Source organism: Podarcis gaigeae (assembly GCF_964106915.1).
Source record: "Podarcis gaigeae genome assembly, chromosome: 10".
Taxonomy (NCBI): domain Eukaryota; kingdom Metazoa; phylum Chordata; class Lepidosauria; order Squamata; family Lacertidae; genus Podarcis; species Podarcis gaigeae.
The window spans coordinates 49,228,742-49,255,067 of NC_139686.1; the positions used below are offsets into that span (position 1 = coordinate 49,228,742).

The window sequence follows — 26,326 nt, forward strand, 5'->3', positions numbered from 1 at the left end:
TTCCTCTTTGATTCCATTTACTTTTGATTAGGCACACTGGCAAGTCTGGAAGATGGGCTCCAGCAGCTATAGTTTTCAAGAGGGGGAAAAAAATCAAGATTGACAAGTCGGCTGCAGACAACTTTCTTAAGCAGTTTTAGTCAAATAGATCTCAACAGGAAACCAGGAAACTGCTAGCGTGGATTTGCACATAATAATGCAGCTCTTGCACCTTCTTGTTATCGGAGTGTCACACACAGGCTTAGAACAAGGTGGATCAGGAAGCTGCTAAGACAGAAACATTTCAGATTTGTAGCAGAGATGCTTAAGGAATATATCAACACCTGGATTTCTGCTAGAAGGAGCCAAACCTACAGTGTTGTTCTCCAAGCTGCAGGCAGGCAGAATTGAGGGCGATAAGTTTGCAAGGACAACAGCATACACATAAGGTTGTCAGAAAGGTGTCCCCCTTGTACAGTCCAAGATCCATGACAAAGTAACCGGGCCTCAAAATAACATTCCCTTTTTAAAGAAGTCTATGAAATTGTAAGCAATGGCACAGGAACACAAATGTAAAATTAGCATCTAAGTCCATTTGCCCCCTTATCAGGTGGGCGGCTTTGCAGGCAGGACCTGGAAAACCGGCCTATCGCAGGTCAGATTGTATCCCTGCCAAATGGACCAATGGCGGTAAGTGTTAATGGGCGTTCCCCTGGGCATGGGACCAACCGACCAATCGTGGCCCTTTGTGCTGTGCTCAGGGGAAGTTTAAATGTCTGGCTGGTGGGGCCTTTCAGCCTTTCTCTTGCCGTGCTGGTCCTTCCACCCACTCTCCCTCAGATTAGGGTTTTTCAGGGATGGTTCGACCTTGCTATGGACAATATCGGTGGCCTAATTTTCAAGGGCCGGGCAGGAATTTTCCCCACTTGGCTAATTGGCACCGCGATTTGGGTTTTCGCCTACCTCATAGGAAGCGTCACAAATTCGTAAGGCGGATAGGCATTCGGTAAACCTAGTATTGGTTGGAGGGGAGGCTGTAGCCTACCCCCCCACAGGTAAGGGTATCCTGTTAAAAGGATCCAGGAGGAGGGGCTCCTGCCCAATGCCCAGGCAGGGGCGAGGGTCATGCCACTCCTCCAATGGGATCCACTTGGAGGGCACCCCAATTTGACGTAGGTCCTAGGGCATCCCCCCCCCCGCCTTCACCCTTAGAAACACTCCCAGTGGGTGGGAGTGACATGCAGTTGCTTATCCCAATGCCTATGGACAAAACTCACATCTGTAACCAATAAAGTTGTGGCCTTATTTGATCCCAAATCAATATCCTTTGTTGCGTCTAGTTTTTTACACCTTAGGGAACAGAGTGGTCACAAGACCTCAGTACGTCAATGGACTTGCTTTTAAGTCACAGCACAGGAGAGACCTTACTCAGCCAGCATGTCTTGCAAGTGCCGTCTGACCTGCAAGGGAAGCGGAAATATAAATTCACACTCGCCAAACGTAAACACACTCTCAAAAGCCATACAAAGGACAAGAGCATAAAAATATCCTGGTACCGTCTTAATATCTGGCCTCCTGTTCTTTTTTTCGTGCAGACACTGGCATGCAACTGAATACATCTGTTCAATTGATGCAATATTCCAGCTGCTCATCTTTTCATCAACGTAATCTTGAATAGTCTTTTCTTCATCTTCAATTTCCTCTTTGATAGACAGCTGTTTGGAAGCAGAAATAGCGTCAGAGGAAGAGCAGAACTATGGAGGCTGGGAGGGAAGATAAGCCCAAGGAGGAGGAACCATAATGTCCCAGGCCCTGCCACATTCACACAAGCCAAGACAAAAAGAGAGGGTAGTCGCATTTATTCCCCACCATCCCATATCAATGGTTCCTTTTTATATACTTCTCCTCCCATCAGTTTGATCTGAATGCTGCCCATATTCTGTAGCCAACTCTGGCTTCTTGTCCTGTTGGTTAATCCCTCTCCTGGAAAAAACAAGTGTTTTGCCCTAGTGCAACATGACTTTAGTTAAAGAGATCCTTGGCTCTAGTTGCATGCTTATGCAGAAAGGTAAAGGGACCCCTGACCATTAGGTCCAGTCGTGGCCGACTCTGGGGTTGCGGTGCTCATCTCGCTTTATTGGCCGAGGGAGCCGGCATACAGCTTCCGGGTCATGTGGCCAGCATGACTAATCCAGTTCTGGCGAACCAGAGCAGCGCACAGAAACACCGTTTACCTTCCCGCCAGAGCGGTACCTATTTATCTACTTGCACTTTGACGTGCTTTCGAACTGCTAAGTTGGCAGGAGCAGGGACCGAGCAACGGGAGTTCACCCCGGCACGGGGATTCGAACCGCCAACTTTCTGATCGTCAAGCCCTAGGCTCTGTGGTTTAACCCACAGCGCCACCCGCATCCCACAGACGTTGTAGTAACACACTTAATTACAACAAGACAACGGTGGTAGATTCACTGACATTCTAGTCAATTCTTGTTTTAACCCAAGTCATGGTCTTTTGATGCTGTAGACTCTTCAACAAGCTTGACGCAGCAGCTAACTTCTAGTTTGCTGAAAAATGCAGTGTGTATTTATTCCAAAAGTATTTCTAAAAGAAGAAATTACCAATAATTGGGGGTCCCGGTTTTCGTCCACAGGAGTAAGTCCAGTTATTATTTCAAGTAACACCTAAAAGAAAGATCAGAAAACAAGAACAAAAAACAGTGAAATGCATGTCATGAACTACTATCAGAAACCACTGCACAGAACCACTCAATGAAAAACCTTGTATAAGGAAAGCTTTTAAAGAAAGGGTTGTTATGCCTTCCTTCAACAATTGATCCCAAGGCAGCTGATACTCCCTTTGCTGAACCTGCCTATTATCAGACTACTAGCCTTGCACATATTAATAGCTCTACTCTCATATATATATAAACTTCTGAATAACTTCGGTATTTTTTCACTCACCACACCAAAGCTGAAGATATCAGATTTCGGGGTTATCTCCCCACGCAAAGCTTCTGGGGCCATGTAGGCTGCTGTTCCCACTATTCTGTCCGTTAGGATAGTGTGCGTCAACCTTACTGAAGCCCTTGCAAGTCCGAAGTCAGACAGTTTCGCCACAAAGTTCTCAGTAAGTAAGATATTTGCACTGAAAAACATAAACAAAAAAGGGACTGAATTCTGTTAGGTTCTTCAACACCCCTTCTCAAGGAGATGGTGCTTCAATAATCAAATGAAAAGTAAGGTGGGAGCTGTTCTTTTAGCTAATGCTGCAGGTTTCATTGTTATTCCATGCTTGTAGTTTGTGGGATAAAAGAGAATTATGGCCACATCCAAAACTCTTTTCTCTATTAAACAATCACACACCCAGCAACAATTATCTTCACACTGTTGCCTTCTTCTATTCAATGTCAAGAAAAACGCAGAACATAAATATTGCCCTGTCCGCAGATCACCATAAATGTTTTTTTTAATTGAAAAAGCATGTTTGAAGAATACTGACAAAACAAAGATGGAACTATCTGTCCTTAGTGCAATAATTAGTTTTTTAGATTTTACCTTTTAACATCCCGGTGAATGTGGTTATTTTCATGTAAAAAACAGATTCCACTGGATGCCCCATAAGCAATCTTACATCTTGTTTCCCAAGGAATTGCTGCCGTGTTATCCTTAAAAACAAGTGGAAAGTGCAAGTGAGTCAATATTTCTAGGCAGAGAGGCCTAGAATATCGAAGTGTTGAAGCAATGATTCTTCAGCTTCGCTGGACTGGTCATGTTATGTGGATTATCGCCTTCCAAAGCAACTACTCTATTCTGAACTTTAAAATGGCAAGCTTAATGCTGGTGGTCAACAAAAGAGGTTCAAAGACTCTCTCAAGGCAAATCTTTAAAAATGTAATATAAACACCAACAATTGGGAAACGCTGGCCTGCAAGCACTCCAATTGGAGAACAGCCTTTACCAAAGGTGGCATGGGTTTTGAAGATGCTCAAACTCAGGATGAAAGGGAGAAACATGCTACGAGGAAGGCACATTTGGCAAACTCTCACCGCAAAATGACTCCCACCCAGAAACCTATGTCCCCACTGAGGAAGGACATGTGGATCCAGAATTGCCTTTCACAGTCACTTACGGACTCACTGTTAAGACCGTGTTCATGGAAGACAATCTTACTCAGCTACGAGTGATCGACAAAGAAGAAGGAGAATATCACATTCATCTCCAGGGCCTTTGCATTCATCTATCGCATGAAGGAGCCTAATGGGGCTCCCATGCCCCCCTCTCTCTCATCCTTGTTCAGTACTGCTAGAAGGAAATTGGACGCTTTCAAGGTTTGTGTTAAATTAACTAGAATTGTGACCAGACTAGTTAGCACTATGGTTCACTGAGCCATGGCTTTGGTCAACAAACCATGGTTTGAATTAACCAGAGTTCTCCTTAGTTTGGACACAACAATAAATTCTGGGTTAGTTTAAAACAGGAAGTCAAAGCTTCTGATCTGCTCACTATGGCCATCTCAGATGAAAAGGAGGTGCATAAGCCCAAGCAGGCTCATTCACATAACCCTGAACCCAATGCAGTATAAAACTATCCAAACCAGACCAAAACAGAGAGGTTTTCCTCTTTAAAGCTAACACCATAGCCTTCTTAAGAAAATGAAGCTGATCGCCCCTCAAAATGGAATAATATTGTGCCAAAGTAAACAATGAAAAGATGATTGACATCATTCCAGTGATATACACAGTGATAAGAGGAAAACCAATCAATGCCACCAAATAATATTTGCCTGATGTTCTTGTTTCAAGTAACCAGCTTTGCAAAATGTGAAATATTATGTGCTCCAGTTTATACTGTCTACAAAGCTTCTGTCTAGAAAGGCTGCCCTTGCCACTGTATTAAAAGGTAGCTCTGTACACACATATCTTTGCAAGTACAGAGCTATCCATCACAATCAATAGGAGAGGCCCGTAAGGGAAAGAGGGCCTTGTGATCAGATACTTCACATCTACAGTAGATTCCAGATATTTCAGTTTTCCCCCTCTCAGTTTAGCAGTTTCAAAGAGGCATCGACAATAAGTAGGTATTTCACTTACCAGGCAAGCTAGCCTGTCAAGCAATGAGCCATTAGGCATATAATCATAAACTAGGCAAGGCTGATCGGAGTCATTTGAGAATCCAAGCAATTCTACTAGGTTCTCGTGCTGACATCTGTGACAAAAACAAACAAACGGCCTTGTTAGTCTGGGTTTTCGTATTTACTGTTCTGAAAGGTTAGGAATAAGAGGGCTCCAATGAACCTAGACATAATCTTGATCAACAAACTTAGTAACGCGAACTACATAAGTTAATTTGATGCCAATAGTTTGCTTTCATGCACAATTCAGTGGCGGAGAACATGCATGCCAAAGCTTCTGGGTTCGATCCTTGGAATTTCCACGTAGGGATGGGGAAAATTCCCATCCCTTGCTGGAGGGCCACTGCCAAGCAGTGCTCAAAATAGTGAGGATCAAAGTACACCAGGCGCTATGCTCATCTTTAACCCCAGCATGCATTATTATTTTTTTCTGTAAAATAAGCAGTCAGAACTGGGGAATAGTGGGGAGCTGGATTTTGTGCTACGATTTTGGTTGTGGTTGTATAGAGGGGGGAAACCGCTCACAACTTACTCTGCCATAATGCTGATTTCTTGTTCGAACTGCTTTTTCAGGTCTTCGATACTTACATTGGTTACCTATAATGACATTTAAAATAATGGGAGGTTAATGGGAAACAGACCGGTTCTAGGCCAACCACATAATGAAAGCTTTGTACTTAACAGTGGCAAATAGGGTGGTTTCCAGAGCCAGGCCCTCAAGGTTTTCTGTATCTTCCAGGTATTGCTCAGAGATATTCAATGAGGTGCATCAATAGAAATACAGCAGTAGGGAAAGCTAGCTCTGAGCCTTTGAAACCCAATGCCAAGTGAACTCATTAGCATCTTTGTATTTATTAACAAGCAGCCTGGAAGCTAACTGACTGGTGGGAGAATTCCACAAGCAAGGAGCCACAATGGGGGGGGGGGGGAGGATACATAAATAATCTCCCTACCCTCAAGGATCTAGAGCAGTGTTTCCCAACCTTGTGCCTCCAGATGTTTTTGGCCTACAACTCCCATCATCCCTAGCTAGCAAGACCAGTGGTCAGGAATGATGGGAGTTGTAGGCCAAAAACATCTGGAGGCACAAGGTTGGGAAACACTGATCTAGAGTTTGCTGGGAGCTATTCCACCATCACTTTTATGCAATATTTATTTATTATTCTATTTCTATCTCACACCTTCCTCCCAAATGAGCCCAGGGCACTAAGGGGCCAAAAAAGAAAAGAAAAATAGTCTAGGGTGCAAGGGATAACAACAAGTTTACACGAAGGGGCATGTTTAGACTGCATTTGAGAAAGCCCCACTGAATTCAATAGGGCTTGCTTGTGAATAGGATTTCACAGTAAAATATTATTCCTTATTGGATTTATTACAAAAAATGCATAATATTAAAAGCCCCAAAATTTGCAATACTTCCTCTGCTCTCCTCTTAAATGTTATATGATAGTTGTGTGATACATAGGGTGCCTCATCACATGGTTTTCTGGCCATTTTCATGCCTCAATTTTGCTTACACTTTGAGAGAGAGAAAAAAGATCATTCACGGTGCAAATGATGATATACATAGTAACAGGAAACCTACAGAAGTAAGTTTTTTCACTGCCACTGTTCTGCCATTAATGCATCCTTTGTATACCACTCCAAAACCTCCTTCGCCAATTTTGTTGCCACCAGCCGACACAGTTCGATCATCAAAGTTATTTGTAAGATGTTTCAGTTTATCAAACGGAAAGCTCTGCAATACTGAAAGAGAAGAAGTGTGAGTGGAGATCTCAAATTCAATTATTTATGGGGTGTGTTTTTTTTTTTTTTAAAAAAAAATCAAATCCCAGCACCACAAATCTTGCCATGATTTATTTACCTTACAGAGATTTGTCTTTCCTTTTCAGGAGATGCCAGCAAAAGGTGGAGAGAAAGCAAGAAGTAGATCAGTTAGCTATTCTTATGCAAGGCTGTATAAGTCAAAGGAGCGCTATCTGTGACTCAGGGCTTTATGAAACGCTCAGGCTGGTTTCATGCAGGTAGGAACAAGGGAGAAATAGGCGGCAAAGAAAGTAGGTGAGAGAGCACAGGTGCCCTACCTGCTATCAGCATGCAACCCCAAACAGATTAGCCCCAAGCATATGTGGTCCTTGATAGAAAAACAGTTTTCCACCCCTGAAAAAGTCTACAAGCAGTGACCAGAGTTTTCTGGAAGTTTTTTTTTTTTTAAAAAAAAAATTAGAAACTCTCTGCTCATACTGGAACAATTTCTGATGCCCCAGAAAATGATCGAGTTTAATGTGTTTGTTTTCCTTGTATTTAGTAAACAAAAGATAAACCCCTGAAAACTGCCATGCTTGCCAAATACTGAATTTGCAACTTGCTTCTGCTTGCTGCTTCCAATTTGCTTCTGAAACAAAAACTTTTCCATGGGGGGGGGGGGAGCGATTTGCCACCCAACCTCACTGGCCATGAGTAAAGATATCTTTAAGCAAATAGGTTGGTTAGCAAAGGAAGATTGGGGGGGGGGGACATTCCAACATTTTATTTCAGAACGGAAATTTGGCATATTTCGACAGCAGGTTGCTTAAAACAATGCTATAGTAGTTGTCAGGGTTTCAGGGACAGAGAGCGAGGGGGAGGGGTCCCAGGGCGACGAGGAAGAGGACGACGATGACCCGAGGTTGTCAGTGAGTCCGTCAAGTGAATCCGAGGATTCCCAAAAGGGAGCCCCCCTGGTCAGGCCAAGGGGCAGTAGAGAGGGAAGCAGTCAGAAGCAGGGGAACGAAGAGGGAATCCCCAGTGGGGGTTGGAGATCGGGACCGGCCTCTCCGTCGGAACGGAGTGAAGGGGGTGGAGTTGCCAGTGTGTCAGAAAGAGCAGAACAGGGAGCAGAGAGGGGAAGGAGTTCGGAGCAGAACGTCCTGCCGGAAGGGGAGGAGTGTAGTACCGAGAGTAGCGTAACGGTCGAAAGGAAGGTCAGAGGCAACGTACGCGCGCCAAGTTCAAATGTGGAGGCGCGCGGAAATGAGGAGAGCCCTGAGGAGGAGCCTGGTCCCAAAGCACGAAGGAGGGGGGAGCAGGCGTCAGAAGACTCAGCCTCGGGGGAGTCCCGAAGGGAGGGAGCACAGGGGGGCAGGAAGACCCTGCGGAAAAGGAAGGAGAGGAAAAGGTGGAGCAGTACAAGCCTCTTAAGCTGGTGCAGGGGCGGGACTGACTCAGAGGGGACTTCTAACATCTAAGGGTAACAGATGCTGAGCCACGGAGCTTGGATGTAACGACAACAATGTTCTTCAATAAAACCTTTTGTATATAACTTGGACTGGATTTTGGTCTCTTGTGAGCTGGGACCTCGGGTGGCTCTGACAGTAGTTGTTATAATGTTAAGATCCAGCACGTAAAGAGACCACTTGCCCCTTGCTCCTCCTCCCTGGAACTGCCTAGGAGGCAATCATCTTAAGTAAACAACTCTGGATTTATATAACCTGCTAGTCTGTTAGGGTTGCCATATTTACTTACTTCACCAAACCTTTATTTGGTTTATATAGGCCACCATAAAACGTCCATATATAAAATTTTATATACAAAAACAGCCATGTAAAATATGCAATAATGAGGATTTTCATTGGAGTTTCTTTCTGCTAAATAGTGCCATTCATCACTCTAAGAGATACTATTGACAAAAACTCAGCCACCCTTGCAGTTACTTCTGGGTTAACATCAAACAGATAGAATCTGATATTTTCATTGTCCTGTGATATTAAGTCTACCCAAAAAGGAGGATAGCATGTGTTTGCATGGCTGGTTGCACAATGGACAGTAGTAAAGAATGTTTTACAGTTTCTGGCACATTCAAAGAACATCCACAGTGTCTCTCATTTCTGGGGATGTTTAAATATCTATCATTGACAAAAGGTGAGGAAAAAAAATTCAGTCGGGCTAACATAAAGTCCCTGCATGGGACTGGAATTATTAATTATGAAATATAAATGAGCCTGTTATCTGTTGTATTTAAACCATAGAACTTGGGGGAGCAAATTTTATTTACAGCTAACTTGTTGTTTTATTCTTCAATGTCCCTTAATTTGCTTTAAATGTTGGTTGCCATATTTTAAAAAGAGAAACTCTGGACACAAAAGTTGCTGTGCTTTATTTTGAAGGGTTTTTTGGAGCTATTTTTAAGGAAATTCACCAAAATCTACACTTCCGACATGGGTTGCCATACGTCTGGATTTTCCCAAACATTCCAGTGATTTCTGCCAGGACACTGTTTCCAGCTAAATCCCGGCTATGTCTGGGAAATTCTGGTCATATGGCAACCCTAATCTTCACCTCAGCTTTGCATGTGGTTGATATTACGTCCCCTAATATCGTGTTCAGGGACACGGGTGGCACTGTGGGTTAAACCACAGAGCCTAGGACTTGCCGATCAGAAGGTCGGCGGTTCGAATCCCCGCAACAGGGTGACCTCCTGTTGCTCGGTCCCTGCTCCTGCCAACCTAGCAGTTTGAAAGCACATCAAAGTAGGTACCACTCCGGCGGGAAGGTAAACAGCGTTTCCATGCAATGCTGCTCTGGTTCGCCAGAAGCGGCTTAGTCATGCTGGCCACATGGCCCGGAAGCTGTACATCGGCTCCCTCAGCCATTAAAGCGAGATGAACGCTGCAACCCTAGAGTCGGCCACGACTGGGCCTAATGGTCAGGGGTCCCTTTAATATCATGTTCTACAATACATAATGGACTGGACTGAAAGGCAGGAGGGGAGTGACAGAAGGAATAATTGCCTACCTGAATCATTAAGAGGCAAACAACTCTCTTTTGTACTTGGGCTGCAAGAAACTGAAGTTAGGCACCCTTTTTCTGGAACCGAGAGAGGCAATACAGGTGCCACTTGATTTTCTTTTTCATTCAGACACGTAGTTTCTTGTAAAGATAAGGGCACTGTAGTGTCTGTTGTCCTCATGGAATCTGCCATAAAATACAAAACAGTCAAAACAGGTTTTAGGTGGGAAACAGGTTGCCGAAAGCTGTTCTGTACCAACAAACAGAACAGTCATAGCTTAATAGTGCACAGGACTCTATCTCCACAATGTCTTAAGGTTGCATCTAATCACACTTTGGGGCAAAGAGACATCACCAAAAACCACACAGAATCTAATTTCTGTATCAGTTTTGGACTAGTAAGGAGGGCAATACACAATGTGCCAGCTTCACCTGCAGCAATAATGTTGTGCATCAATATAAAGTGCCTTCCCTTGTGGTGGTTGCCCGAGTGAAACAATCTAGGGTTATGCTAATATGTAAAAAGTTGGAATATTCTAGAAAAACCTTGCATTTTAGGAGTACAAGGAAACCAGGTTTTGTGGCATGATTCAACATATTTTAGAATGCCTTTCAGGGCCAAATCATCACAATGTAGCTTGCATGATACAAATACGTGGGATATACGTTTGTCAGATTTTTAACATAGTTTTCTGGTGGTGCTACAAATCCATAGTTCCAACTCTGTTTCTGGTGTGGCTACAGGCCTACTTGGATTTCTACCATAGTTACTCCTGACCCAAGGTGAAGATCCTTTTCAGAAAAGAGGAGTGCTTTATATGTCTTTCTCAGCTATTAACCAAATTAAGGATTTCACAAATGGCTACATGAAAAGATGCTCACCTGAAAGACAATTGCTGTATTAAAAACCGCCATCTAAAATAAATAAGAACACCACCATACCTCCCCTTTGAATACATGCCAGAGACACCGTGAAGACCAAAATTACCTGGAAGCAAAAGTTTGGCTGGTGCGAAGAAGTGATTCCTGATTAGCAAGTCTACTAGATCACTAACAGTGCAATTTTGTGTCCCCCAGTCAAAAAGCAATTCACAAGTGGGGCTCTTTCCTACTTGTTTTAATGCTTCAAAACGCCTTTAAAAAAAAGAAAAGAAGAAAAATCAAATTAATTTTGAAAAAAAGATTGCAAAAAAAAGATACACAGAATATAATTTTTAGTCACAAAGTTCAAAAGCTAATATGTCAACAGCAATGTTGCTTGCATTATATATTCCACTTCAAATATGGCTTTGGTGCAAGCTTATGATAGATAGCTGGATACCTCAGTTGATAGAGCATCCAGCTCTTCATGCATTAATGTGTCTAACATCCAAAAGGATGTCTGACAGTATATGGGATGAACAGGGCCACCACGTTAAGAACTCAGCTATGACTGCAACAAAAAATTCTAACTACAGTGAGGGTGCTGGCCTTAAAAGATGGTGGTTACATGCTCCATCAAGTAAGCTGTCAAAGTTATTGGGTTCAAGCTATACAAATAACATACACCAAGTATCAGTTTAAGATGCTAAATTGTAGCAAAAGATATATAAAACAAAGAATGCAAAAACTTGATGGGAAATATTCCAAACAGCAGCTAGAATTGTTATTCTTCAATGCCAGAAGCATCTATCAATCAAAACTACCAGAGAATGGTTCCTTAAAGTATTAGATATTGTATATAGGGACAGATTAATATAGTTGTTTTCTGTAGCTATATTAATCTGTCTTCATGTGGAATATCTAATATTTTTTAAGGAGTTGGAACAAGCTACACAAATGGAGCTTTCCCTCCCTAAAATGGCCCTCTTGGTAGACACTTGGTGGGTTAGAAAATCTAAATATGTCAACAGCAAAGTGTGCAATATCACATATTAAAAGTTTCCATGTCAAAAGACAACAGCCATACAATCTCTTGTAGAGAACTTGTAGAAGGAACCTCAGGGATCATCTAGTCCAACCCCCTGCAATGCAGGAATCTCAACACACGGTCTCCCATCCAATTTGAAACCCTACTTAGTTTTGCAAGATAAGGATAAAAAAGCACACACACACACACACCCTTGGCACCAGTACACTACCTTATGTGCAGTTGGCTGTATATGTTTGCGCCAGAGGGATCTTTTATATCTGCTGCTAATTTTTTCCATCCATCCTGCGGATCAATAAAATCAGCCAGTTGCCTCATCATGCCGAAGCCAAGGCAACGCACACACATTGAAGGGGTTATAGGGCAGTCACTCATCTCCGATTCCTAACAAATGTGAAAGAGATTGCTTTAAAATATGACTTATTTGAAGATGTGAAGCTGGCAGCATGGTACAGTTTTCATGGGGGTTTAAAACCCACCTGTCATATTTATGTCCAACGTCCGTGGCACCTATGACAATGAAATCACACTCTTTTTCCCGTTCAGCTACTTTTTAAAAAAGACTCACAGAACTACCATTTTCAGCACCCTTAAATTACAGTTCCCGGGACTCTTTTGTGGGGAAGTGACATGCTTTCCTTCGGCATTTCCCAAAGTTGGGGTTCTCCAGCTCTTCCCCCCGGACAGCAATTCCCATCATCCCTGGCCACTGATCTTGCTAGCTAGGGATGATGGGAGTTGTAGTCCAGAAACAGCTGGAGACCCAGGTTTGGGAGAAACTGCTTTAGATGTACACACATCCATAATAAACTTGCCTGTGGAAGTGTGCAATGGGGACAGAGGTGGTAGAATGAAGGCATTACCAAATTGTAGTGCATTGTGAGAAAACATTTCCTGTGCGCAAGTTGTGAGGGGAGGACAGAACGAGGAAGGTTCCTATTTTTATTTTGGACGTTTCCGGATCAGTGTTTTTAGGTGGGAGTTCATAGCTGGCAGAGACCCAAACAGTGGTAGTTACCCTGCATTGCACCTGACCCAAATAAGCCCAACACATAAAGACAACAGAGACTTTTAAAAAGGCTGGGAACCATGTATGATGTATATACAGAAACACTGTAAAGAAGTAGACTCGCTTGCAGGGTTTGACTAAACACTGAAGATTAAGAAAACAAGGATAAAGTTTAAGAGGAACTGTAGCAGGAACCCCCCCCCCCATCATCCAGTTTGTACAAACACTACACACTCTCACGCACTACATACGCCACACTTCTGTTATAAATTCATAGAAAAATCAACCATACATGGGATTTCCACTGTTCCATTTTTATTTTATTCCATATGACAAGGACTATCAAAAGGGGGTGGCTTGGTTCTGGTCAGCCATAATCCCTTCACCATCTCAACACATCCACAGGAGCCCTGCCCATTTCTTATGCCAATCCTGATGATCCCAGACAGAAGACAATCAAGATCACAAAGAACTTGCATATGGGAGTGGATTCAGCATGGACTGAAACAAAGGACAAGATCAGATCTTCCCTCTGGGGGCAGGAAACTGCAAACTCCCCTTTGTCTCCTGGAAGTGACTCATGGGGGGGGGGGGGGCAAAGGAGGAACCAGCCAGGTGACAAGACACTCAGGTTACCACCAACTCCTCCCTCAACCCCTCCTTTCTGTAATGTATGCATGATGTTTCTGGGGGTGGGCTTGACCTAGAGGAGGGGAATTTCAAAAGTTTTTATAAGACCTTGCACACTATTCTTCTGGGTCTTTCCTCTCTCCTGCAAGTGAGGGGAACACCCTGTTGCAACAGTTCAATAAAGGCCAAGCCTACAGGCTGCTGTTTTGCTCCAAGTTATCCTGGTTGGTGTCTTTGTTTTGTCCAAGGGAGCCCTCGGATTTTTCCGGTAACAGTACCAATTGGGTAAATAAGAAAATATATGATGTTATTTGGAAAACAGGGTATAAAAATGATATAAATGCAATAATATTTAGCTAAAAGGTTACAAATTAAGGTAGAATAAAATAAGCAGAAGAAAAAAAATATTTAAAGAACCAGAGGAGGAAGTTGAGGGAAGTCGGGGAGGAGAGTGGGGGTGGCTGGGGATTTGTTTTTCTCTCTTGCTCTTTTTTCTGTGATAAGGATGATTGAATTGAATATAAAAATATAAAACTCAATAAAAACTATTTTTTTTTAAAAAAAACAACCCCAACACAAATAAGCCCAGCACCGCCTCAGAAGAAAGAAAGAGAAAACAAGCTAGCTCTCACCCGCCGAGCTAGGACTCCGCTTCTGAGCCCGGAGATGCAGACGCGCGCCTTCCCTCGCCCCGCCCACTGACGTCACCCGGGAACTTCCACCGCTCTCGCTTCCCTTGAAGCAAGCCGCGCCCATCTCGCCTTCGGAGTTGTGCGCATGCGCTCTATTAAACAAGCTCGGCCCCATCGAGAAAGGATCTACAAACCTATGCGGGAAGTACCAAAGAGGCGCTGGGCAAGGGGGGTAGCGTGGCGTTTCGCTACGCTTTATCGCTTCTTCGACCCAAATGTTTTAATCCGCTACCCTGCGCGGGGTTTTGTTCTATCTCTGGTGAGACAATGATACAATCCTATCTCCTCCTCTACTCTTTCTCCTTCCTTGCCGCTGGCTCCACCCCTACTTAGATGAAAGTGGTATGCTCTCACTTCCTTGGCTACGCTTCTATATCCCCCCTCTACTAGATGGAAGATTCTTTCCAGTCGCTCCAGCGCTATTGCCGCCAGGGGTCCTCCTGCGCCGCGCGGATCGTCCTAAGTGTTCGCAGGGGCATTTCCGTTCAATTGGATACAATTGCAATTGGAGCGTTGCGCCGGCGGTGCGGAATCGGCGTTGTGCGAGCCCGCAAAAGAACCTTGACAGCAGGTCAGAGACCGCTGGTGTTGCCTACTCTGACTGGCAACGGCTCCCCAAGGGGGTCAGAAAGCGGGGGGGGGGGAGCATTCCCAGCCCTACCTGGATTGAACCTGGGAGCTTCTGCCTGCAAGATAGAGAGAACTTAAGATCAAGGAGACACGTGGTCCTCCAGATGTTCTCTTGCTGCAAATCCCAGCCAGTGTGGCTAATGCCCAGGGGTGATGCGAGCTGCTCTCCAGTAGCATTTGGAGGTCTACGCATTAGCCCACAACTGAAGTAGAGCCTGGCTAGCAATAGGAAGCAACAAGCGGCAACTTCCTGCAACCGTAGTGAATGGGGCTGCTCTTGCAAGGATCGCTGAACCCCCTTCTCTCTCTCTCTTTCTCAGAGAGAGAGAAGTAATGTGGGTGTGGCTTCATCACGGTGAGATCATTTGTTGTTGTTTAGTCGTTTAGTCATGTCCGCCAGGCACTTCTGTTTGGTCAAACTCATGTTCGTAGTTTCAAGAACATTGTCCAACCATCTTGTCCTTTGTCGTCCCCTTCTCCTTGTGCCCTCCATCTTTCCCAACATCAGTGTCTTTTCCAGGGAGTCTTCTCTTCTCAATTGGATACAATTGCAATTGGAGCGTTGCGCCGGCGGTGCGGAATCGGCGTTGTGCGAGCCCGCAAAAGAACCTTGACAGCAGGTCAGAGACCGCTGGTGTTGCCTACTCTGACTGGCAACGGCTCCCCAAGGGGGTCAGAAAGCGGGGGGGGGGGAGCATTCCCAGCCCTACCTGGATTGAACCTGGGAGCTTCTGCCTGCAAGATAGAGAGAACTTAAGATCAAGGAGACACGTGGTCCTCCAGATGTTCTCTTGCTGCAAATCCCAGCCAGTGTGGCTAATGCCCAGGGGTGATGCGAGCTGCTCTCCAGTAGCATTTGGAGGTCTACGCATTAGCCCACAACTGAAGTAGAGCCTGGCTAGCAATAGGAAGCAACAAGCGGCAACTTCCTGCAACCGTAGTGAATGGGGCTGCTCTTGCAAGGATCGCTGAACCCCCTTCTCTCTCTCTTTCTCAGAGAGAGAGAAGTAATGTGGGTGTGGCTTCATCACGGTGAGATCATTTGTTGTTGTTTAGTCGTTTAGTCATGTCCGCCAGGCACTTCTGTTTGGTCAAACTCATGTTCGTAGTTTCAAGAACATTGTCCAACCATCTTGTCCTTTGTCGTCCCCTTCTCCTTGTGCCCTCCATCTTTACCAACATCAGTGTCTTTTCCAGGGAGTCTTCTCTTCTCATGAGGTGGCCAAAGTATTGGAGCCTCAGCTTCACGATCTGTCCTTCCAGTGAGCACTCAGGGCTGATTTCCTTCAGAATAAAAAAAAATTCCTTCCAGTAGCACCTTAAAGACCAACTAAGTTAGTTCTTGGTATGAGCTTTCGTGTGCATGCACACTTCTTCAGATACACACTGCATGCACACGAAAGCTCATACCAAGAACTAACTTAGTTGGTCTTTAAGGTGCTACTGGAAGGAATTTTTTTTGGTTTTGACTATGGCAGACCAACACGGCTACCTATCTGTTCCTTCAGAATGGATAGGTTTGATCTTCTTGCAGTCCATGGGACTCTCAAGAGTCTCCTCCAGCACCATAATTCGAAAGCATCAATTCTTCGACAATCAGCCTTCTTTATGGTCCAGCTCTCACTTCCATACATCACTACTGGGGAAACATAGAATCATAGATTTGGAAGGCAGCACAAGGATGTTGTTGTTGTTGTTGTGGATTGAATTTATACACCACCCTATACCCAGAGGTCTCAGGGCAGTTCACAGAACAAAATCAAAATATAAAACCACAACATATGTAATAAAAATAACAACCCAATAACACCCCCTTCCCCACGCAAAATAAAGAGCCACATTTTTTTTTAAAAAAAGATGTTTATTGGAATTTTAAACAGAAGAACAAACTTCACAATCAAACCAAGAGAGAAGAAAAAGAAAGAAAAAGCATTATCACAATCAAATAAAAACAAAAAATGCCATACAAAACATAAAAAATAGAAGAAAAAAAGACTTTAAAAAGATATATAAATCCAGTTTCTTACTTATTATTTTCATATCCTTCCTTCCTGACTTCCTCACATCTCCCTTTTCTGTGTTCCCTTTTTACACAATCATATTCAGCAGTGCCTTACCCTTTTTCAAATCTTATTCTGTATTATACCTTTCAACTATTATGCCTCCAATTTTCCCCCTTATAACATTATTTAAGTTTAACATAATTTAAGTTTGACATAATGTTATTCTAAGTCTTTCACCCTTATTTCTTATAAAACATTTTTACATACTTCTTTCAGCTATGCCACTAATGCTGTAATATCTTTATATCCTGCATCATTTTAACATTCAAACATTTTGCAATATTTTTGCAAGTAGTCTTTAAATTTCTTCCAATCCTCTTCCATTTGCTCATCTCCCAGGTCTCGGATTCTGTCGGTCATTTCTGCCAATTCCATGTAGAGCCACATTTTAAAAGGGCATAGGATATGCAATGCAGGAATATTTTGCCCAATGGGGGGCTCGAACCCATGGCCCTGACATTATCAGTCTCATGCTCTACCAACTGAGCTGCATGAAAGGTACCAACCTGGAGTTACGGATGCTAGGGATTTTGGCTTCATGGTGGGTAAAATACAGTTCCCAGGATTCTTTGTGAGAAGCAGTGTGCTTTAAATGTCTAAAGGGAGCAAAGGAGTGGGAAGAGTACTGCTCTCTTTTCTCTCTGGCCAGTTCTGTGTAGGCCCAGTCTAGCTCTGCTCCCAGCATTTCACCCAAAGAGAGAAGGCAAGAGGAAAGAGGAGGCAGAAGCTTCCCTGCCTGTTCACCTCTACTCTCGGCACAGCGTGATGGACCCAGTCCTTTCCACAATAGCAAGTGAGATAGCAAGTGAGCAATGGAAGACAGTGGTAGCTGTTCCATGCAATTGCAACTCATTTATGTCTCCTTTTGCAGGCAAAAGGGGCAGCATCTTCTCTGGGGGACCTGCTGTCTAGGGAGGAGGTGATACTGCTACAGAACTAATGGGGCCTGCTGAGATCCTGGCCCATCAGCAGTTGCCCCAAGCTGTTGACCCTGCTCAAAGCACTTCCTTCTATCCATTCATTATATACTCACTGAATTATGGGTATGTTGCAGCAGAGGGCAACAGTGAGCACGAATACTAAGTCTTCAGTGCTAAAGAAAAGATCCTGTTTATTCGACCATCCTTTGAAAATGTTATGTGCTTAAGATTTTGGCCTTTGTACAGCATACAGATGTTAAAATTGTGCTGATTTGTGTAAAGAAAGAAAGAAAAGCGATATAAGCTACTTCCTCCAAATTTAAGTTAACAGAGAGTGATTGTGTATGATTTTCTAAGACTTGGCTCCATCTTTTCTTCATTTTTCCAGGCTGTATAATTTTGGAATGGAAGAAGATTCTGACAGGGCAGTGGCATTCCACTCTTGCACTTACGTGAATGATCACATTGGCTTCTGTGGCAGCTTAAAAACCTTCCCAAAGGACTTTGTAGTAACAGAAATTAATGCATTTGGGCAGTTAGTTAATGAGATCACAGCAGATTCTCCTAATAAATCCTGTGAGAGCTTGTCGGAACAAGCTGGGTTCTGTCAACAGGATCCCAAAAAGCTGAGACTGAGTCGTCCAGAACTGTGCACAGATGAGGAATATTGCAACATTCGGGATGATGATGATGTTCACTGTTCCCCAGAATGTCCTTCTTTCTCTGCTGAAGAAAGTGAAGAATATAAATCTGATAATGTACCTGAAAACCACCTTGCCAAAGCTGTTACCCTGGACTCCTTATTAGATAAGCCCTTAAGGGAGCAACTCGGTCAGTTTGCTTGCCGTGTGAAAGACATGTGGGAATCTAAATCTGAACTAGGGGTTCCTCCAGATGAATTTTCTCTTGGTCGAGTCCTTGACAAGAAGAATCGAGCCAGCTTGCATGGTGCCATCAGACAGGAATACCCTTTCTTAGCCACGGTGACAAAATGTGGCGAAATTATTGTAAAGGCAAATCAGGACTACCAAGATCTTTGCCAGCTGGTGTCTGAAGAGGAAGCATGTGGCTTTATGAAATTTTTAGATGCCAAACTAGAACAATCAAAGTTTGCTTTCAGACCGGATGGAGATAAGGAACACCGGAAGATGGTTCACCACTTTATCAGTAAAAAATTTGGGAAGCTTGTGGAAACCAAGTCTTTCACCGACGCTCAACAAAAGGTGGCCATTATAGTAAGATTTCGTGAGAAAAGTGGTTCAAGGAAAAGGGCTGCTGTTGACAGTGGGATGGGAAAAGAAATTTACACAGGTAAGTATGCAACAACAATTTTGTCACTTCCTTGGAGGGGTTTATATGTCCTTTGAAAATCTACCAACCCATAATAGACTAACGTATCACTGTCTAATGGGACACAGGTGGCGCTGTGGTTTAAACCACAGAGCCTAGGGCTTGCCGATCAGAAGGTCGGCGGTTCGAATCCCCGCAACAGGGTGAGTTCCCATTGCTCAGTCCCAGCTCCTGCCAACCTAGCAGTTCGGAAGCATGTCAAAGTGCAAGTAGATAAATAGGTACCACTCCAGCAGGAAGGTAAACTGCGTTTCTGTGCGCTGCTCTGGTTCGCCAGAAGCGGCTTAGTCATGCTGGCCACATGACCCAGAAGCTGTACGCTGGCTCCCTCAGCCAATAAAGTGAGATGAGCGCCGCAACCCCAGAGTCGGTCACGACTGGACCTAATGGTCAGGAGTCCCTTTACCCTTTACCTATATCACTGTCTTAATGAAATCTACATGAATGAAGTCACACACAGACAGCTTTATTGCAGTCCATAGACCCAAAATACACAGTACAACAATAGTAAATGTCAGTGTAAGACAGTGTAAATTAAGGTGTAAGATCAGCCTTGCTTGAATGAAGTCAGCACTTGTTAAAAAGAGCCACGTCACAATAAGATGGTTCACTCTTAAGGTTAAACCATTGTTTAAAATAAACTATGGTTTAACAAGCACTTTGCTCCTCCCTTACGCCTGACTGTGCTGCATCGGGGAGGAAACAAGCCAGAGTTTGGTTTGTTGTGATGTGTACAACCAGGAATCGAGTGGGCTCATGTTTGCCTCAGACGTCTCGGCTTCAGCTTGTAGGTTTGTTTGGAGGAAAACAAACGATGAGCCCAGGTTCACATGCCACAAGAAATCAAACCTGCTTGTTCCTGGCTTGCTTCCGCCCCCTAGTGGCAAAGTCGTGAACTGGGAGAGGAGCAAAGTCCTTGTTTTTATTAAACTATGGTTTGTTTTAAATTATGGTTTAATGTTGCATGTGAGCCAGGCTGGAACTGATGAGAGTTGTAGTCTATCAGCATTGGGAGGGCACTAGGTAGAACCAGTGATGCACAGGCAAGAATATCATTTCTGCAAGTAATTGCTGTGTAGCATAGAGTAAAATATGTTACTAGTTTACGTGAGCTATGGTTACCTACAGGGTGGATTTGATTTAAATCAAATCGATTTAAATCACTAGTCAGTAAGACTTGATTGAAATCTTTCTTTTTTTTTACAGAAAGACTCATTCTTGCTGGTATAATCTTAATATTTACAACCAGATGAAGGTTTCATTTTAGGAATAATAAATTTTCAGAGTAGTCTTTACAATTATATCAGAAATTACTGATTTGGCTATACTATTAGAAATACCTAGACAGGTAATTATGAAATTATTGTGAGGTTTAATAAGTTACCTATTTATATTTGGACAGCATTTCTGCTGCACTTCGTTGGAAGGAGAAAAATAATCATTTCCTTAATAACAATTTAAACAATTTATTTAACTAAAACAATAACATTATGTATCCATGTATCCATATGTATCCATGTTTGTTAACTGATGTGGTTTAATATTTTTTTTATTTTTTAAAAAAACCCAGACTGAGTTTTAGCAAACATGAAAAACTTAAAACAAATCCTTATTTCCTGATGAATAGCCTTTTACTATAATGTAACTTGAAAAGGAAACTATCTTTAGAAAGATTTTTCCTCCAAAAGCATTTTATTTTCAAAATCCAATTTAAATTTAAAAAGTGATTTAAATTTTAAAAAATCATTTTTTTAAAAAAAAAGTTTTTTAAAAAATGATTTTTATCCACCCTGGTTACCTACAGACAGCAGCAATAACTTTGATACTGCATCTGCTAACATTTAGAAATTGCTTCAAACAGGGTATTTCTACTCCAGCTTAGTTTTACTGATTTCCATAGAACAAGGATTAATAAGTAAATAACCGATTTTTCTCAATTGCTTAGCCGATGCCTACACTGTCCTATCAACAGATCTTCCATTAGCTCAGTCATTTGGGGAGGACACCATTCATGTTTTCTGAGCAACGCCATCCACTTGGGTCCACTGACTCTGCAATAATGTGGTTTCAGCTTTTACTCTCCGGAAAGAGAACCTGGAGACGCTTGAAGCCATTAGCTTCTTGTCTGCTGAACTTGGCGTGCTCCCTTCAGACTTCAGTTACGCAGGCATTAAAGACAAGAAGGCCATTACGTACCAAGCTATGGTTGTGAAGAAGGTGACGCTTGAAAGGTAATGAGAGATTTGTGGTTGCACTTTAACATCATGGTTTGAATTAGACTCTAGCTCTCTTTTTAAATTCAGATCTAGTATTTAATTTTGCTGGTTAGAAAGGAGTTCCATTTTGTTTTGAGTTCTTAACACTTGAAGCAATACATAAAGTTAAAAGTCCTTTGGTATGCTTTGCATCTAGAGCAGGGGTAGGAACCCAGGAGCCAAATGTGAACTTCCCAACTTTTCTGTCCGGCTCTCTGGACTCTTGATTAATAAGCTGTGTTCTTGAGTACCATTAAGATAGAAATAATTTCCTTTCTTTTCAAAGCGTTGCTCATTTAGTACATGAGAAACATGTTGATCTGGGTGTTTATTTCTACAGCTGCATATGTAGCAAAATGGTGTAATGTTACTTGTCTTAAAGCAATTTTCACGGTTAATCGGCTGAACCTTTCACTTGCATTCTCATCGTTCTGATCCCCAAGAATCTGTTGTTCATCAAAGGGAAACTTTGTCTGCAACGCTCTCTAAAGCATAATGACTCTTTCCTTGTCGGCCTTACAAAAATAAACTCGCAGGACCATTTCTCTCCTTGGGTGTGTAATGTACATGCTTGTAATTGAAAACACAGCTGACAGTTCAAATATCTGACCTTGAAGTGTTCATTTAATCTTTTACTTCTAACACACATGAAATCCCCATTCAAGCCAAGAAATGTTTTTCCAAGTAGAACTGCCACAGAATTGTGTGTGAGATTGGGGCAACACATTGAAAATGCAATGTCGATTAAGTCCCTTTTTTCCTCTCTCTTGCAAAAGTATTTTGTAGAGTCTGTTACTAGTTAGCCCTCCCTTTTTAAGCCATTTCTGCTTATACTTTTTTATTGAATACTACGCTGTTCTCACTCCCCAACTTTGCCTGCCAGTCTTGGTTAAATTCTTATTCCTCGGTGCAAGGATACCTTTCTATGTATCAGTTGCACTACTTTTATTTAGTCATCATGCATATTGCTTACAATGCATGTCCCTATATAGTGAACAAATAAACAAACAGAACTTGAATACAGTGTCTTCTTTAGCTTGTCTTCCACAGCTTGAGAAAGTCTTATTCTCTCATTTCCAATAATCTGCACACTGGTTGTTTTTACTTCTTTGTGGTTGTTAGTTGTCCAGGACATTTTGCAAAAATTAAAAATGGGAAAGTAGGATACGACTGTGCAAATATACAACCACAATTAAAAACACAGTTTGAGCTGAGAGACAAAAATAGGTAGTAGAATCAGCCCAAAGAGCAAAAACAGGAATATTTTCAAGCGGCATAGGAATGACAACAGGGAGAGAAACCAAATGGAGTTCTGTAGTTTCGACCACCACACACAGCCTGCTCCCTGACTACGCCCATGCTTTGCCTGCTCCTATGCACTTATCATGAGCTGGGTAATACATGTACAATATTAGCACTCTAAAAATTGATTGTCTGGGTGGTCTTCATATGGACACATATGGTATGCACATTAAAAAGTGGCAAGGTGTGCGTGCAATGCTTTTATCACTAAGTACATTTTGTTTAGCCTTCCTCCTGCAAAAATCAGGCCACAATCTTAGCACATTGTGGGGCTGAGAGCACATTATTGCAGAATTTCTGCTAATGCGTATTTTTCAGCAGTGTTAAGTGGTAGCAACGAAATATCAAAAGTTGGAAGGTCCAAGCAAGGGCATGCTTTCCCCTTCCCCCAGCAAAACCATTGCCAATAAAATGCTATAGGAAGCTCATTTTTTGAAAACTGCTTCTTTGTTAAAATATTCAGCGTCTAGAAAATGACATTGCATTTCCAATGTTTCCTTTCTGCAGATTGAAAGAACTTGGAAACACCATTGGGAAAAAAGGAATTGGTGTGTCTAATGTACACTCTGCCAGTCAGCCGCTGAGACTTGGTCAATTGCAAGGAAACCATTTTGATATAATTGTAAGAGATTTAAAACTTAAAAGCAATGACTGTTCTGCGAGCCTAAAGGAGAGAGTATATGAAGCAACTGAGAACGTCAAGGTAAAGCAGTAGTACATTTCAAAAGATGCTGCCTCTAGCTTTCCATGCCTCTGTGATTTTAAAATACTACATAGTGTCCCGATCAGCATTGCAAGCTAAAGATGCACCTCTTTGCCTTAGCTTTGGGCACCTGAGGTGTGTATTTTTGGATCCACCTAATTTTTGTAAGTCTAAACTGTGTTTAATACTGTGTAACACTGTATATTAATATTAATGTTGTGTTTTAATAGTCGTAATCTGCCCCAGAACCTTAGGATGAAGGGTGGGAAATAAACTACTGTAGTAGTAGTAATAGTAACAACAACAACATCACAAGAAGTAATAGTTCCATGCTATTCTGCATTGGGGGAACACTGAGTGCTACATTTGAAGAAGGATATTGATAAATTGGAGTATATCCAGAGAGGGGTAGCCAAGTGGTCTAGAGAACAAGCCCTATGAGGAATGGTTGAAGGCTGGAGAAGGTTAAAGAGGACCATGATTTGTTTTCTTCAGATATCTGAAGGGCTGTCTCAGAGTAATGGCCAGAAGGCACATGGGGCCACCATCTTTCTGAAACTAAGCAGCAATGGATCTGGTCAGTGTTTGGATGGGAAACCACCTGGGAACTGTAGATATAGAAGGAAAAGGTGATATATAAATGTAAGAAAACGAATAGTAATAAATAGGATGGAGCAGACTTCTTCTCTGTTGCTCCAGATAGCAGGACCTAGAGCCCAGGGAAAGAAATTGCAGGGAAGCAGATTCCAGCGAAACCTTAGCAGAAACTTCCTAACAGTAAGAGCCGATGGTCTCCTTCACTGGAGGTATTCAAGCCGATGCAAAATGATCAGGTGTAGTTGCAAGCTTCTTGTATTGAACATGGGGTTGGGCTACACAGCCACCTAGGTCCCTTCTAATGCTAAAATGCTACGATTCTTTGTTTAACTTTTCATATTCTGCTTTGCAGAAAAATGGTTTTATAAATTTCTATGGACCTCAGCGATTTGGACAAAGGCAGACTATACAGACAGATCAAATTGGATTGGCTTTGCTGAATGAAGAACTGGTACACACATACATATATAATTTTATACTTCCCTTCCTCCTAAGAGCTATTGGGGTGGGGTCACACTAAGTTCTCCTTCCCTATTCTAACATTGCAACAGTTTTGTGAGCTAGGTTAGTCTGAAAGAGATGCACTGGCCCACGGTCACTCAGTGAGCTTTATGGCGGTGTGTGAGAGAGCAGGCTCTTTTTTAAAAATTGGATTATCATTCCCTCAATTTCCATTGTTTACACTGTGAGTGTTGTTCCTTATGTAGCCAAAACAGCACCCACTGTGCAGACATAGGGGGACTCCCAAGGTTTGCAGAAGTACATAAAAATCTTTAGAAAATGCAAAGTGGGAGGGGAAGAAACCACAAACAGCCCATGAGGACTTAGTGTGTGCCACATTTGGACATAGATTGCCCTTGTAAAAGTCCAGTCATTCGGAATCAAAGCTGGTACTAACATAATAAACTTTTAAGAACACACAGAGCAACATGTCATTTGCGTTTACTTGCCTTAAAGGTCAAAGCGGTGAAATTGTTTTTCACGCCAGAAGATTCAGATGATCCTGTAAATAAAGCGAAGAAATACTTCCTTCAGACCGGTAAATATGCCATCTCCTATGAAACATATCGCAGGAAGAAAACCTTGCTGCGTAGTGAGGAAAAATAGTTTGGGTTTATTAACAGAAGCAATATTAAAATCAGAGGAAGTGGGTAAATAGTTATGCACTCGCGTGTGTATGTGTATCTTAAAAGGTTCTCAGTATTTGCTTTTTTAAAGATATTGATATACTGCTTAATATTCAGAATTTCATAATGTATATATTCAGAATTTCATAATGTATACTTCCAAAACATTTGAAAACCAAATCGCGGCTTCTGATTGGCTGCAGGAAACTCCTGCAGCCAATCGGAAGCCGCAGAAACCCCATTGGACATTCAGGTTCCTAAAGAACGTTTGCAAACCGGAACAATCACTTCCGGGTTTGCAACGTTCAAGAGCCAAAATGTATGAGTTCCAGGGCATTCGACAAGCAAGGTATGACTGTATTTAAAGCGTACAAGGAATAAGAACAATTCAATTCATTTATTTAAAGGCTGAAAATTCCCTCAGAATGCCTGTTGAAATAGGAAAGTCTTTGTTTGATGCTTGAAGTTCCTTGGAGGGCAGTGTGTGTGCCTTTTTCTGCTCTGCGTTGAGAACAATGGGTTAAATTACACAGTACTTGGCCCATGTCTTGAGTTAGCACATCTTCCACATCTGTCTCCACCAGACCTTATTTATTTATTTAAAAATACAAGTGCAAGTAGTAGAACTACAATGACAAGATATGGCTTAGTTGTTTTGACAAGCTATTATATGGGCATGGTGCCCTTTTATGTGACTGCGGCAATTACTGTCACCCTTCAGCGACCCACCTTAGGTCTTTGCCCACGAAAATCTCTCCTCTAATTTTAAACACTTGCTTTCATTTCTGAACGTTTGCTGCAAAGTTTCCATTCCATATTGCCCTTTCTTCCACAGGGCTTTTCTTTGTCGCTCTCAGTGTAACTGGAGCTCCTTAGAGAGTTGGCTGCTTCAGTGATGTAACTAACCTTTTCTTCAGACAGCCAGGAATTAATTGCTTTCCCATGCCCTGAAGAGCTGCATAGAAAAAGGGAAGTAATCATCACCTAATTGAGCAGTGAGCTGCAGAATATATACCACAGCATTACATCATTTTCAGCACCTTTTTAATGGGGGGGGCACTATTTGCAGAAAGGACCCCCTCTCCTCACAAGATTATACATTTGCCCATGTTAGGAGGTTAGCAGAAAGGAAGTGAGTAACTGAGGGGAATGGCCGTGTCTGATAGCATCTGCAGGTGCGAGTGTTGCTGTTTTTTTCTGGGAAAGGGGTTTTCTGAAAATGATGTTTCAGATTCTGCTGTAATGATGCTGTTCTTCAGTGA

General features: G+C 42.5%; 2 protein-coding genes across 9 annotated transcripts in view; one reads left to right on the forward strand and one right to left on the reverse strand.

Annotated features, from left to right (window-relative positions):
* On the reverse strand, positions 1-14,975 carry IRAK4 (interleukin 1 receptor associated kinase 4). Of its 4 annotated transcripts, none has more exons than XM_083699305.1 (12): positions 14,779-14,975; positions 11,998-12,170; positions 10,866-11,011; positions 9,884-10,063; positions 6,696-6,856; positions 5,643-5,707; positions 5,070-5,184; positions 3,535-3,644; positions 2,941-3,124; positions 2,599-2,661; positions 1,536-1,694; positions 1-1,439 (listed from the first exon to the last, which is right to left on the reverse strand). In XM_083699305.1, exons 1-12 carry the CDS (start codon positions 14,938-14,940, stop codon positions 1,404-1,406), a joined length of 1,554 nt encoding a protein of 517 aa, XP_083555431.1. In that variant the 5' UTR covers positions 14,941-14,975; the 3' UTR covers positions 1-1,403. The 4 variants fall into 4 exon arrangements, with proteins under 4 accessions (XP_083555431.1, XP_083555433.1, XP_083555430.1 ...); XM_083699307.1 differs by lacking the exon at positions 14,779-14,975 and adding an exon at positions 14,058-14,119; XM_083699304.1 differs by having other exon boundaries at positions 1-1,694.
* PUS7L (pseudouridine synthase 7 like) overlaps positions 14,180-26,326 on the forward strand; it is a 17,968-nt gene continuing 5,821 nt past the window's right edge. Inside the window, exons 1-7 of one of the 5 annotated variants that reach the window (XM_083699186.1) lie at positions 14,220-14,262; positions 14,508-14,688; positions 18,119-19,041; positions 21,152-21,311; positions 23,145-23,340; positions 24,290-24,388; positions 24,895-24,976. In XM_083699186.1, coding sequence (XP_083555312.1) covers positions 18,135-19,041; positions 21,152-21,311; positions 23,145-23,340; positions 24,290-24,388; positions 24,895-24,976 — 1,444 coding nt within the window. In that variant the 5' untranslated portion in view covers positions 14,220-14,262; positions 14,508-14,688; positions 18,119-18,134. Of the gene's footprint in view, positions 14,263-14,507; positions 14,689-15,298; positions 15,368-17,230; positions 17,352-17,590; positions 17,854-18,118; positions 19,042-21,151; positions 21,312-23,144; positions 23,341-24,289; positions 24,389-24,894; positions 24,977-26,326 lie in introns of those variants that run through there. The other 4 variants (XM_083699185.1, XM_083699187.1, XM_083699183.1 and 1 more) reach the window with 4 other exon arrangements.